General features: G+C 41.4%; 1 protein-coding gene across 2 annotated transcripts in view; it reads right to left on the reverse strand.

Annotated features, from left to right (window-relative positions):
* myo10 (myosin X) overlaps positions 1 to 14919 on the reverse strand; it is a 255739-nt gene that overhangs the window by 74921 nt on the left and 165899 nt on the right. For both annotated transcript variants that reach the window (XM_024419927.2, XM_042328542.1), the window contains 7 exons: positions 9962 to 10065; positions 9232 to 9361; positions 7828 to 7946; positions 5200 to 5346; positions 4125 to 4225; positions 3828 to 3894; positions 3270 to 3362 (listed from right to left, as the gene is read on the reverse strand). In XM_024419927.2, coding sequence (XP_024275695.2) covers positions 3270 to 3362; positions 3828 to 3894; positions 4125 to 4225; positions 5200 to 5346; positions 7828 to 7946; positions 9232 to 9361; positions 9962 to 10065 — 761 coding nt within the window. The remainder of the gene's footprint in view (positions 1 to 3269; positions 3363 to 3827; positions 3895 to 4124; positions 4226 to 5199; positions 5347 to 7827; positions 7947 to 9231; positions 9362 to 9961; positions 10066 to 14919) is intronic.

Consider the following 14919-nt stretch of genomic DNA (forward strand, 5'->3'; position numbering starts at 1 on the left):
TTCTCTGTTCTCAATGACATTCACATTAGCATTGAAAAAAGGCACAAGTTTAAGTTTGTTCCACCTGAGCGAGCCTGACCACAAGTCAGAGACCACTATGATGACACACCAAATGTGTTTGATCGATCGTGGGAAAAGGCTTTTGTAGGCTACAATCCAAGGTCCTTTGGAATTACCTGGATTTCTGCATAAATTGGTCATAAAATTTCATCTGACCTTCATCTAAGTCACAACAATAGACAAACACAGTCTGCTTAAACTAATAACACACAAACAATTATATGTTTTCATGTCTTTATTGAACACACCATGTAAACATACACAGTCTAGGGTGGGAAAAGTATGTGAACTTGGATTTAATAACTGGTTGACCCTCCTTTGGCAGAAATAAACTCAACCAAATGTTTTCTGTAGTTGCATATCAGACCTTCACAAAGGTCAGGAGGAATTTTAGACTATCTTTACAAAACTGATTCAGTTTAGCAATATTCTTAGGATGTCTGGTGTGAACCACTCTCGAGGTCACGCCACAGCATTTTAAACCGGGTTGAGGTCCGGACTCTGACTGGGCCACTCCAGAAGGCATATTTTCTTCCGTTCAAGCCATTCTGTTGTTGGCTTGTTGCAACACCCAACTTCTGTTGAGCTTCAATTGGCGGACAGATAGCCTACCATTCTCCTACAAAATGTCTTGATAAACTTTGGAATTCATTTTCCCGTCGATGATAGCAAGTTGTCCAGGCCCTGAGGCAGCCCCAAACCATGATGCTCCCTCCACCATACTTTATAGTTGGGATGAGGTTTTGATGTTGGTGTGCTGTGCCTTTTTTTCTCCACACATAGTGTTGTGTTCCTTCCAAACAACTCAAATTTAGTTTAATCTGTCCACTGAATATTTTGCCAGTAGCGCTGTGGAACATCCAGGTGCTCTTTTGCATTGTTCAGACGTGCAGCAATTCTTTTTTGGACAGCAGTGGCTTCTTCCGTGGTGTACTCCCATGAACACCATTCTTGTTATGTGTTTTAAGTATCATAAAATTGTCAACAGAGATGTTAGCATGTTTCAGAGATTTCTGCATGTCTTTAGCGGACACTCTAGGATTCTTCTTAACCTCATTCAGCATTCTGCACTGTGCTCTTGCAGTCATCTTTGCAGGATGGCCACTCCTAGAGAGAGTAGCTACAGCGCTGAACTTTCTCCATTTATAGACAATTTGTCTTATTGTGAACTGATGAACATCAAGGCCTTTAGAGATAATTTTGTAACCTTTTCCAGCTTTATGCAAGTCAACAATTCTTAATCTTAGGTCTTCTGAGATCTCGTTTGTTCGAAACATGGTTCACATCAGGCAATGCTTCTTGTGAATAACAAACTCAAATGTTGTGAGTGATTTATATAGTTCAGGGCAGCTCTAACCAACATCTCCAATCTTGTCTCATTGATTGGACTCCAGGTTAGCTGACTCCTGACTCCAATTAGCTTTTGGACAGGTCATTAGCCTAGGGGTTCACATACTTTTTCCATTCTGAATTTTTAAATGATGTATTCAATATAGACAGGAAAATACAATAATTTGTGTGTTATTAGTTTAAACACACAGTTTGTCTATTGTTTTGACTAAGATGAAGATCAGATCAAATGTTATGACAAATTTGTGCAGAAATCCAGGTAATTCCAAAGGCTTCACATACTTTTTATTGCCACTGTGTATGTCTTCCAATGGTGCGACTGCTGTCGGCATCCAAAGATTATCCAACTTGAAAAAGCGCTTGGAGGTAAGGATGACAACAAACACTATATAGCCTCATAACATTGTTAAAACAATAATGTTGATATCATGGATGGTCGGTCCTTGCATCCATAGCTCTGTCTATTCGTCTGAGAGTGGTTACATTTCTCCAGGCCCATTCCTCAACTTTTTACCAAAACAGAGGTGGGGCGACGATTTTGTTATTGTTTCATCTGTGGATTTGCCCTTTAAACAGCTGCATATTATCAAGATATCAAAGTGTCACCAACAAAAAGGTAAACAATAGGTCTATAGCTAATGCAGAATATGGCATTCATTTTCACACGTACATGACACTTTTCAGTAGTGCTCAAAGTAGTGCTCATTTATTTTTCAACTCTAAGCAATGAGCCCAATCAGTCCTCCATGACAACAAAATCATAAGCAGAGTAGGGCAGGCTAATAAGTCCTTCGTTTTGGGGTTATGCTCAGGTAAAACAATTTGGCTAATCTATACTTCCATATTTCAAAGTCCTATTCTTGAAGATCAAGGGGTATAACATTTATTGGATTGAATGGAATTCTGATAGACTTTAATCGTATTATTATATGTAATAGAAAGCGATGGGTTAGAAGAAGCCTACATAACCAACCCATAAAGTAAAATTTAACATATAAATATATAAATATATATATATATATATATATATATATATATATATATATATATATATATATATATATATATATATATATAGCCAGCTATGTAAACTTTAACATTGATTTATCCTGCAGTAAATTGGTAACATACATTTTTGTCTTCTTCTAATGCCTCTTTTAGGGGAAAGTAATCTAAAAGTAACTGAATGTAATCAGATTACGTTACTGAGTTTGGGTAATCCAAAAGTTACGTTGCTGATTACAATTTGACACTAGTAACTGTAACAGATTACATTTAGAAAGTAACCTACCCAACCCTGATTATATCCAATATACCCTGTAACTCTTTCATAATCCAATTAATCAATTTAATAAATCTCCTATACATTTTGCAGCGCAAATATTTATAGGGATATTTACGAGTTGCGCTCATATTTATTCCAAATCAAAACTCTACTCAGTGTTTCTTTACACCCACTGGTGAGATCAGAGCGTAAATCAAACCAAGCTGTAATAGCACTGGGTGCCAATGCTATGAATGTAGAGGAGGCAGCTAGCCCCAAAATTAGCTAACATATCCATTGTTTGGCTTTCCATAAAAAAGTAGCCAGCCTCTCTTAAAGTATGTCGTATGATTTTGCAGTGTTGGAAAACTCCATCTAGGGTTACAGTAGCTTCTGCCACATTGCTGTCACCTACAATCCTTTCAAATCACTGAGGAAAAGTGACATGGGGGTCTTCAATATATATATACAAAGCTGTATAATAGTTTAGAGATGAATCCTTCCTTCCTCCAAGTAATCATTGATCAGGGATTGTTTCCACCAATCCAACTTGATCAGATCAGTGATCACCTTACGGATGGAAAGAAAGACTCACCGAGTGCTGGCTGTGGAGCTTCTCCAGTAGAGTGCCGTCAGTGGCTTTGGGAAAATGACTCTCCTCGTTCATCAGTGCAAGGAGACCCAGTTTCTGTGAAGAAAATAGACAGATGTTATCAGAACCAGTCCGAAACAGTATATTATTTTCCTGACAACTCTAATCAATAGATTTACAACATATTTCTATCTATAGAAATAAGTGTATTTTTATGTATAGAAATTATTGTTTCTGGTAGATCAAGACCACATTTGTCTGGGTAACGTTGTCGCCAGGTCAAAGGGGTTTCACATTATAACGGCTAGAATGGCATTGCACTGAGCTAGCCGTTGGTTCCCAATTGAAGGGGACTACAGTTCCTAAGGGTTGCTGTTGCGCTTACAAGTGGCGTACATCAGGCTGCTACAGTCAAAGTTGAAAAGATTTACATTTGACAATGCTCCTGTGCCCAACCTTGTGGCAGGCATCACCATAATATGAAACCTGCTTCACAAGTGTAAATTCTAGCAGTGTCAACGTGAGAAAAATCCCATTCAAGTGGGAATGAAAAAGACATACCTTCTCAATCAGATCCAAACATTCCCCGTTGTCCATCCAGTTGATGTCCTCCCATACAAGCCCTTCCCTGATGGAGCAAGAAAAACTAAAACATAAGCCAATCAAATTGAAATTGAAATTAACCTGTAACACTTTATAATAACCTTCATGAATAAGCTCTTATTTTTACACATGCTTATAAATGTTTTATAAATTAGCATACATGTTATACATTCTGATAAACTGTAAATAGAATACATATTTATAAAAATGATAGGCTGTAACACTATATAAATTTAATGTGAAAGTTCTACCCACTTGTTGTATTCAAGTTGCTCCAGCGAGAAGATGTGCTTGTTAAAGTATTCCTGAAGTTTCTCGTTTGCATAGTTAATGTTGAACTGCTCAAAGCGGTTGACCTGTCAGAGAGAGAGATGTAAGACTCACATACTAAATATTTACAATTGTTTGATGGGGGTGGTGGGGGGGGTCATGGGGTACATCCGCCAAGTGATTTGTTTTGTAATGGTTTGCTCCTGATGATTTTTCCAACAGGGTTTCATGTTGTAAGAATAGTCAGTTACAACATGAAACTCTACAATTTCACTTTACATACAAGTATTATCATAATAACTTGGTGGATGCTTATATTTGTCCTATTTCACACAAATGTGTTTTTTGCATACCCCAACTCCCCCTGAGAGTGGCGTCACGGCCAGGTCTGCCTTAATCAACGGCGACCCTGGAGCAATTAGGGTTAAGTCGCTTGCTCAAGGGCAAATCGACAGATTTTGACTAGCAACCTTTCAGTTACTGGCCCAACACTCTAACCTCTAGGCTACCTGCAGTTTTCTTCCACCATCTCTAATGAATTTGTTTGTAAATCTGCACCTGTATTCACAAAGCAACTCAGAGTATGAGTGCTGATCTATCATGCATTATAATTTAAAAGGCAAAACTGAATTTATGTCAGCCCTCCTCCTCTAGGATGTTTTGTAAATGCAGTGCCTCCTATAGGGAACACTAAGATCATAGACATCATAATGAATGTGCAAATCTACTACTTAAGTTTGAGAGTTATCTAGGTCATGATAAACACCTGTTGCTCTTGAGGGTGAACTGTCTCATGGATGACTGATAGTTGATTTTAAGTAGTTTGGCTGGATTTGCTGGAGGCCATTTTTATTCATTACTGATGGTGACAGCCAATATGAGAAATCAACATTAAGATGAACGTACATCATTGCTTGTGATCAGTGAGTTTCCTGACTAAGATATGTTGTTCACAAAACAGGAAGAAATATAAGACATGATCATTTAGGAAATGTATCAAAAAGGCAAGTGATTCAGACATTACACCTTGAACCACCAAAATGTTTTTTTTCCAACCAACCTCGAAATTCTCAAATCCAAATATGTCTAGGATGCCAATGGATTTGAAGTCCTCTTTCCCTCGGATACGGTTGTTGAGTTTCCGGATAATCCAGGTGAAACACTGGGAATAAAGTGCCATCGCCATGGAGTCCCTGGAATCCACCGCCTGGGAAAAAGAAAATGACATCACAGTTTTACAAAAAAGGAAGCTGCCCTGTTCTCGTTCAAGTAAAATAGGAATCTAAATGACTCTGGATGACCTTTAAATTGACTATCCCTTGGTGTAACCATGAATTCATTCATACCGTGGCTGGGATTCAAACACACGCAGATAAGCAACTTGTGCTTTGCAATATGCATTTAAAAGGTGACTTCCACAATCTGCTTCTGCTTTTTCTGATTGCAAAATACCTGCACTTCGGATAGGGAGGTGTGCTCCTTTCTGTCCAATGTAGTCATTTCTGGAAACATTTTCTGTCCATTTAGACAGCACCCCCAGAGGCATACATTATTTATAAAAGCTAGTTTAAATAGTCTACATATGATCTCCTACACAAGCCAAGTTATTAAAGATAGACTCAGAGATATGACAGATGCAGATGCAGAAAATAAACAGCATTTCCGCTAAGAGCGTTGAAGCGTGAGGCTTTGACGCTGATTCAGCAGACATGGTCAGCAGATGAACTGGAGACACTTGAGCCGGTTATCACAAGTAGACCATCGCCCGCCTGACCATAAAGGTAAACTCAGAGAAATGACATTGCCCCAAGCAGCACTGCAAATATTGAGGTGAGAGAGATACAAGACCTCACTCTCACACAGTCACATACACAGTCACATGTCCTGGCGTGTGCACAGGCCAGGGCACCCAACAGCGAACCCATGCAAATGCACAGATACTGTGTGTGTGACTGTGTGAGCGCCAAGTCTTGCATCTCGCTCATCTCAATATCTGCGGTGCTGCTCGTGGCAACGTCATCGGTGATAATCCAGTCTGGCACTAGTTGTGTCTCCTGTTTATCTGCTGACCATATCTGCTGAATCAGCGTCAAATGTGATTAGCCTGGCCAGCTACACTCCTAGCTTTAGAGATTAAATCAGACACATGATAGGGGTGGGGTTCATTAGGCACCAAATGCAAGACAACTAGGTGAAACAGTGAGGGACTAATCTGTATGTTATGTTTTCTTTTTTTTAAATGTTTTAAAATGTTAAGTTTAGTGCTTAGTCAACACAACCCAGGTCATGCAAGGGGAAATGGTTCAGGGTCAGTGGCCAATACACACCCAGCCTTCAAACGCTGACAACAACGGCGGTCACACATAACTGTAAGAGACCATGAATGCTTTGTTTTGTCTAGCAGGACCTATGTAAACGAGGTAGAGATAAGCCACCATTGACTTTGAAACCAAAGTATTTTTTTCACAAAGTTGGTGGCTAGCCTCACAGTTGGGCAGGCGCCATTGACTATGAAACACCAGCCCTAAATGTTTCCCTATGGCATAACTCATGCCCCTGGCCTATCTATCTGCCCTAATGTCAGGTGTTGACCATGGGGTCAATATTTGTGTGTCGAGGGATTAGTGTCGCAAAGGAGTGAAGCCACTTCCTGATGTTAACTTCTTAAGGTTTAGGGGGCAGCATTTTCACTTTTGGATAAATAGCATGCCCAATTTCAACTTCCTGCTACTCATGCCAAGAATATAAGATATGCTTATTACTAGTATTGGATAGAAAACACTCAAGTTTCTAAAACTGTTTGAATCATGTCTGTGAGTATAACAGAACTTATGTAGCAGGCAAAACCCGGAGGACTAATCAGAATTGTTTTTTTTTGAGGTCTCTGTCTGTTCAGTGAGTTCTCATTGGGAAATTATATTTCTTAGGAATTTGTTTTCAGTTCCTACCACTTCCACTGGATGTCACCAGTCTTTGGAATTTGATTGAGGTTATTCCTTTGTGCAATGAAGAAGTACGGCCATCTAGGAACTGAGTAACACTGAGAGTTGCGCAAGACTTGAAAAGTAGCTTGGTTTGTTGTCTTCCTGTATTGAACACAGATAAACCCGTCTTCAATTTGATCAATTATTAATGTTTAAAAATACCTAAAGTTGTATTACAAAAGTAGTTTGAAATGCTTTGGCAAAGTTTACAGGCAACGCTTAAAATATTTTGTAGTGACGTTGCGCAATTTGGAAGCTGTTTTTATCTGTATCAAACGCGCCAAATAAATGGACATTTTGGATATATATGGACAGAATTAATCAAACAAAAGGACCAATTGTGATGTTTATGCGACATATTGGAGTGCCAACAAAAAAAGCTTGTCAAAGGTAAGGCATGTTTTATATTTTATTTCTGCGTTTTGTGTAGCGCCTGCAGGGTTGAAATATGCTACCCTCTTTGTTTACTGTTGTGCTATCATCAGATAATAGCTTTCGCCGAAAAGCCTTTTTAAAATCTGACATGTTGGCTGGATTCACAACGAGTGTAGCTTTAATTTAGTATCTCACATGTGTGATTTATTTGAATTTGCCACGCTGCATTTTCCCTGGCTTTTGGCCAAGTGGGACGCATGCGTCCCCTATACCATAAGCAGTTAAACAATGGGGTCAACTGGTGCCCTCTGTCATCATGGTTAGGTTACCTGTTCAACGGTGAGCGGCGTGCAGATCTCCTCACCCCGTAGGATCAAGGACTTGTGGGTCAGCACCTCGGCCAAATGTTCTGAGTTCAGGCCCAGGAGGTCTGCTGTCCTGCCCAGTGCTACAGACACACAGACAGTGGTATTTTAGAAAAGGGATGTGGGGGTGTAATAAGTACTGTACAATAGATATCCTTTGCTGTGCTGTCATCAAGCATTTTGCTACACTCGCAATAACATCTGCTAACCATGTGTATGTGACCAATAAAATTTGATTTGATGTCCGTCTATGCCCCTCTAGATCAGTGGTCACCAACCTGGTCGATCTTCAAGGCATTCCTAGTCGATCCCCAAACATTTCTGTAGAAAAGCGAATGCTCAAGGCTTGCACTCCTTTTTTTGTGTGTGTGTCTATTGCGCTGTTGGCGTTAAACCGTGCTCACCGGGTAATCAAAGCAGCAGCAGATGGTGAACCCTCTGCTGTTGCCCCCCCTCCCTCCACTGAGACTAACGCCATGTTCAAAACAACTGGGAACTCTGGGGAAAAAAACTAGATCTGACTGGGAAAAATAGTTTTGAACGGTCATGCAACTCGTAATTCCAAGTCGGAAACTCAGGCATCTTTCTAGAGCTCTGACTTTCCTACCTGAAGATCACTGACATCATGATTTGACCTTGTCTTTTCCGAGTTCCCAGTTGTCTTGAAAGCACCATGACCATCAGATTCAGGTACCATCAGTCCAGTAAAATAAAAAAGCGAATTATTTATGAATTATTTCAACTTATGCTCAGTTGTGCCTTGCAAATGCTACACCAACTGATCAAAGCTGGAGATTTGAAATCTAATATGTTCTGAGAAGAACACCATTGGCAGGCCAGGCATATATCCAATATGCTGTGATAATGTATTAGGCTCACTGCACAAACCTCATTCCTACACAACTGTTTTTATTGGGTTAATGTTATATTTTTTAAATCATGTTTTTTTTTATAATCTAAGTGGTAGATCATATTTGACTGTGAAAGTATCTTGACTCAGAAAAGGTTGGTGACCACTGCTCTAGATGCATTTATTCATAATGTGATTAAATCAAGGTTATTTCTAAACACCAATCTTGTTATGACAGTTAAGGTTGATATACAAGTGTGTTCATTACATATCACATTTCAAAGCTTTGTGGGCACTAGGCAGAATATTATTGTTTAGTTGAGGCAAAAGGTTAAGGTTACCCTAGCGCTAAGGCATAGGGGAGAGCTAATCTCAGCGCAGTTCTTAACTTGGACAACCCAGAACTAGGACAGGGATAGGGAGAATCTCAAGGAAAGTAGCATATCATAGGTAGTACCTCAAGGAAAAAGGGGAACGTGAGGAGGAGAGGAAGAAGAGAAAAGAGGAGAGACATTAACCTGTTTTGGAAGAGACCTGAGCTCCTCCGGCCGTCATAAACTCGATATTCCCGGCATGAAGAATTCCCGCCAGGAGCCGAAGGATCTCCCAGATATTCTCCTCTGTGAACTGCATGGTCCGCATTGCATTCTGGGATGGAAAACAACACAAATTAACAGAATGTTGATGCTGCCAAAAAAAGGCAGTTGTGCCCCCAAGAAAAAAAATTGAATAAAAAAAAAATCTAATCACACAATATATCCTAGTTTTCCCATATATTCAATCTGTCCAGACACAATTTAATTCAATTCATTACCATATCCCAGAACAAACCAAGTAAAGTTGAATCCAGACCACTATAAGTGGAATCTGGTGCTTTAGTGTCTCTATGGTATGAGGTGCAGCTGTAAGACCCTGTGGCAAGACCCTGTCATTGACATTTTCAAATTGTAGTTCCACTAATGTCAATTTTTTACAACCGTTCTGGGCAATAAAAAGTGAACAAAAAAAGTACTGTATATTAGCAAAAAAACGACATTTGCTTCAAAGGGGATGTAACATTGCCATGGGCATATTTCAGAAATGTATTTAAATGTATGGGTTATTGTTAGATGATTGCTAATGAACTTGGCGCTTGGCATCACCTCACGAATGTTCGGTTAAAAATGTACCGCTTGCTGCAAGTAACTTTTGAATGCCCTGAACTGTATCATCAACAATAAACCATTGATAGAGATGGGAGGGCCATACCAGTACGTCCTGAAAAGTGCCTTTGTCGTTGATTGTCTTGTCTGCCACACAGCCAGATTGCTTTAGGTAGTAGTAATTCTCTGGTGGGGAAAAACTGAAGGCCTCTGTCATGGAAAAAAGAAAGACTCAATAATGGGTTAAAAGTGTAATTGTTGTATAATCCAGTGTTTCTCCTAACATTATATACAGTGGTTCCTCCTTTAAAAGTTGTGTGGTACTACAGCACAGCTTGCGTGCTGCCGCAGAATTCTATGGCACGTTATTTACTGTAAGTGGCATATCATTGTTGTCATTAATGCTAGTTGGTGAGCGTTTGACCACCAGAGGGCATCTTTGAGAAGCATTTGACTGTTTTTATATTGTCTGTACTAGAGAATTTAAAAACCTTTTGTTGTAAGAACATAGAATACAGGATTTATTTTAAGAAATGTAGCTTAATTAATTTGATTAATATAATGGTGTTTATATTCCCCCCAAAAATACAAAATTATACATCTGACAGACAGCACCTAATTCAGTAACACGAAACAAGGATTAGATGGAGGGAAAGGTGGGAAGTATCTGGGCAACTACAGTACCGTTTATTTAGCGAGGAGAAAATAGGAGAATACGTTTTGTTAACATGGGGTTTGGGGGGAAGCGGTGACTGGCTTTCAAAGGTTGGCGCTGTTTTGAGCCACTTAGTTATCACTTTTGCCTTATGGCAAGGTGCTCCATCATGCTGGAAAAGACATTGTTCGTCACCAAACTGTTCCTGGATGGTTGGGAAAAGTTGCTCTTGGAGGATGTGTTGGTACCATTCTTTATTCATGGCTGTGTTCTTAGGCAAAATTGTGAGTGAGCCCACACCCTTGGCGGAGAAGCAACCCCACACTTGAATGGTCTCAGGATGCTTTACTGTTGGCATGACACAGGACTGATGGTAGCGCTCACCTTGTCTTCTCCGGACAAGCTTTTTTCCGGATGCCCCAAACAATCGAAAAGGGGATTTAGCAGAGAAAATGACGTTACCCCAGTCCTCAGCAGTAAAATCCCTGTACCCTTTGCAGAATATCAGTCTGTCCCTGATGTTTTTCCTGGAGAGAAGTGGCTTCTTTGCTGCCCGTCTCGACACCAGGCCATCCTCCAAAAGTCTTTGCCTCACTGTGCGTGCAGATGCACTCACACCTGCCTGCTGCCATTCCTGAGCAAGCTCTGTACTTGTGGTGCCCCGATTCCGCAGCTGAATCAACTTTAGGAGACAGTCCTGGCGCTTGCTGGACTTTCTTGGGCGCCCTGAAGTCCTCTTCACAACAATTGAATCGCTCTCCTTGACGTTCTTGATGATCCAATAAATCGTTGATTTAGGTGCAATCTTACTGGCAGCAATATCCTTGCCTGTGAAGCCCTTTTTGTGCAAAGCAATGGTGACGGCACGTGTTTCCTTGCAGATAACAATGGTAGTCAGAGGAAGAACAATGATTCCAAGCACCACCCTCCTTTTTTAAGCTTCCAGTCTGTTATTCGAACTCAATCAGCATGAAAAGAGTGATCTCCAGCCTTGTCCTCGTCAACACTCACACCTGTGTTAACGAGAGAATCACTGACATGATGTCAGCTGGTCCTTTTGTGGCAGGGTTGAAATGCAGTGGAAATGTTTTTGGGGGATTCAGTTCATTTGCATGGGAAGAGCCTGTTGTCCTGCTGATAGTTGGTTGAAGAGTCTATTGTCCTGCTAATTACCCATCATGGAAACTTTGTTTGTACCCATAGCTTTTAGGCCTGCAGTAGGTTCTAATAATCCATGCCTTCTGGGAATGTTCAAAAGTCCAAAAGTTATGGGTGGAGTTAGAATTTTGGTTGTCAGAAGTATTAAAATCCACCAATGTCAGCCTTTAAATGCTTTATTATCCAAATGTTTAAAGTGCGTGTGGGTGACGGAGAGAATGCATTTGGCTGTTTTTAATATTAGGGCTTTCAGGAGGAATGGAAAATTGCGTGTTAATTCATAAACCACGTGCCATGGAATTGGTATATCAAAAATAGCTTTCCAACTATTTTGCAGTCTATATGGCACAGCTGTCAATTTTTCGGTCCTTAAATGAAACTGGTATATATTTTTATTTAATCACAATTTTCTTTAACCAATTTTGGTCTTTAATGCAGGGCCGACAGACAAGTTCCTTACTTTTTTTCCTACTAAAATTGCAACCAACTTTCTATGGCTTCGTTTCAAATAACCGAAAGTGAGCGATTGTAATCTGAATAAAGGGAAAAAGGCCATTCTTGAACTTGGGGTGAGACATTCTTACTAATTTGTAAATAAAGCCAGCTTGTTATTTAGCATTATTTATTTCTGTTTTTTTAAGAGGGAGAGAAACCAAAAGCCCACCGTGCCTATTATCCGAAAATCGTCAGTCCACGTCAAGTGAAATTCAAGTCAAGTGAAATTTACCCAAGTTGTCTCTTAACTCCAGGACAATCAACAGTTTATTTTGTTGTTGCCTGATGCAGGACTCTAGTGGCAGAGGAGAGACTCTCAGACTGAAAACGCCTCCATTAATTGCTGCAGTTTAGACTACCGATAGGTTAGCGTTCTACCTCCCCCTTGTGATAGTGTTGTGCAATGACAGAATGCCACCATCTACCACAAATGGTCGCAGCATAAGCTCAAAACTTTTAAAGGAAGAACCACTGTAGGAGAAACACATATCGACATATATTGCATGAAATGCTTTGAAAGGCTGGTCATGAATCACATCAACACCATCATCCCAGACACCCTGGACACATTCCAATTCGCATTCTGCCCCAACAGATCCACAGATGATGCAATCTCTATTGCACTCCACAATGCTCTCTCCCACCTGGACAAGAGGAACACCTATGTGAGAATGCTGTTCATCGATTACAGCTAAGAATTCAACACTAGAGTCCCCTCCAAGCTCATTACCAAGCTCAGGACCCTGGGACCAAACACTTCCCTCTGCAACTGGATCCTGGTCTTCCTGACGGGCCGCCTCCAGGTAGTGAGGCTAGGCAACAACATATTCGTCAAGCTGACCATCAACATGGGGCCCCATCAGAGGTGTGTGCTTAGTCCCCTCTTGGACTCCCTGTTCACCCACGACTGCATGGCCGCGCACGGCTCCAGCACCATCATCAAGTTTGCTGACAACACGATGATGGTAGGACTGATCATTGACAACGATAAGGCATCCTATAGGGAGGAGGTCAGAGACCTGGTAGTGTGGTGCCAGGACAACAACCTTTCCCTCAACATCAGTTAAGAGCTGATCGTGGACTCCAGGAAACGGAGGGGCGAGCACGCCCCCATCCACATCGATGGGGCAGTAGTAGAGCAGGATCAATAGCTTCAAGTTCCTTGGTGTCCACATCACTAAGGAATTAACATGGTCCAAACACACCCATGCAGTTGTGAAGAGGGCACTACAGCGCCTCTTGCCCCTCAGGAAGCTGAAAAGATTTTGCATGGGCCCTGAGATCCTCAAAAGTTCTACAGCTGCACCATTGAAAGCATCTTGACTGGCTGCATCACCGTTTGGTACGACAACTGCAAGGCACCCGACCGCAAGGAGCTACAGAGGGTGGTGAGTACGGCCCAGTACATCACTGGGATCGAGCTCCTTGCCATCCAGGACCCCCAAGCCATAGACGGTTCTCTCTGCTACCGCACGACAACCAGTGCACCAAGTCTGGAACCAACAGGACCCGGAACAGCTTCTATTTCCAAGCCATAGACTGTTCTCTCTGCTACCGCACAGCAACCAGTGCACCAAGTCTGGAACCAACAGGACCCTGAACAGCTTCTACTTCCAAGCCATAGACTGTTCTCTCTGCTACCGCACAGCAACCAGTGCACCAAGTCTGGAACCAACAGGACCCTGAACAGCTTCTACTTCCAAGCCATAGACTGTTCTCTCTGCTACCGCACAGCAACCAGTGCACCAAGTCTGGAACCAACAGGACCCTGAACAGCTTCTACTTCCAAGCCATAGACTGTTCTCTCTGCTACCGCACAGCAACCAGTGCACCAAGTCTGGAACCAACAGGACCCTGAACAGCTTCTACTTCCAAGCCATAGACTGTTCTCTCTGCTACCGCACAGCAACCAGTGCACCAAGTCTGGAACCAACAGGACCCTGAACAGCTTCTACTTCCAAGCCATAGACTGTTCTCTCTGCTACCGCACAGCAACCAGTGCACCAAGTCTGGAACCAACAGGACCCTGAACAGCTTCTACTTCCAAACCATAGACTGTTCTCTCTGCTACCGCACAGCAACCAGTGCACCAAGTCTGGAACCAACAGGACCCTGAACAGCTTCTACTGCCAAACCATAGACTGTTCTCTCTGCTACCGCACAGCAACCAGTGCACCAAGTCTGGAACCAACAGGACCCTGAACAGCTTCTACTTCCAAGCCATAAGACTGCTAAGCTAATCAAATGGCTACCCGGACTAACCTGCATTGACCCTTTTTTGCACCCTCTTGCTACCTTGCACTGACTATGCACACACACTGGGCTCTACACACACACACGCACGCACGCACGCACGCACGCACGCATATGCATAATGATGTCACATACACACTCACACACAATTTCACACTCGCCCCTTATATAACCATGTTATTTTTTACTTGGTATTGTTATTCACTGTGTATTTATTCCTCGTATCACTATTTCAATTTTTTTAATGGAATTGAATAATCTTTAACTTTGCATTGTTGGAAAAATACCCATAAGTAAGTATTTAACTGTTAGTCTACACCTGTTGTTTACAAAGCATGTGACAAATAACATTTTATTTGATTTAGGCGAGGCAGGCCACCAAATCTTATAAAGTTTGGCTATTATTGGTTTCAATGTTCAGTTTTGATGCTAAAGTGGGCTTGGATCTTACTTTGGGGGCCTTTTTGCCCCATGTAGAAAATAAACTACGAGATAGCTACATC

The sequence above is a fragment of the Oncorhynchus tshawytscha genome, linkage group LG10, assembly GCF_018296145.1.
Source record: "Oncorhynchus tshawytscha isolate Ot180627B linkage group LG10, Otsh_v2.0, whole genome shotgun sequence".
Lineage (NCBI taxonomy): Eukaryota > Metazoa > Chordata > Actinopteri > Salmoniformes > Salmonidae > Oncorhynchus > Oncorhynchus tshawytscha.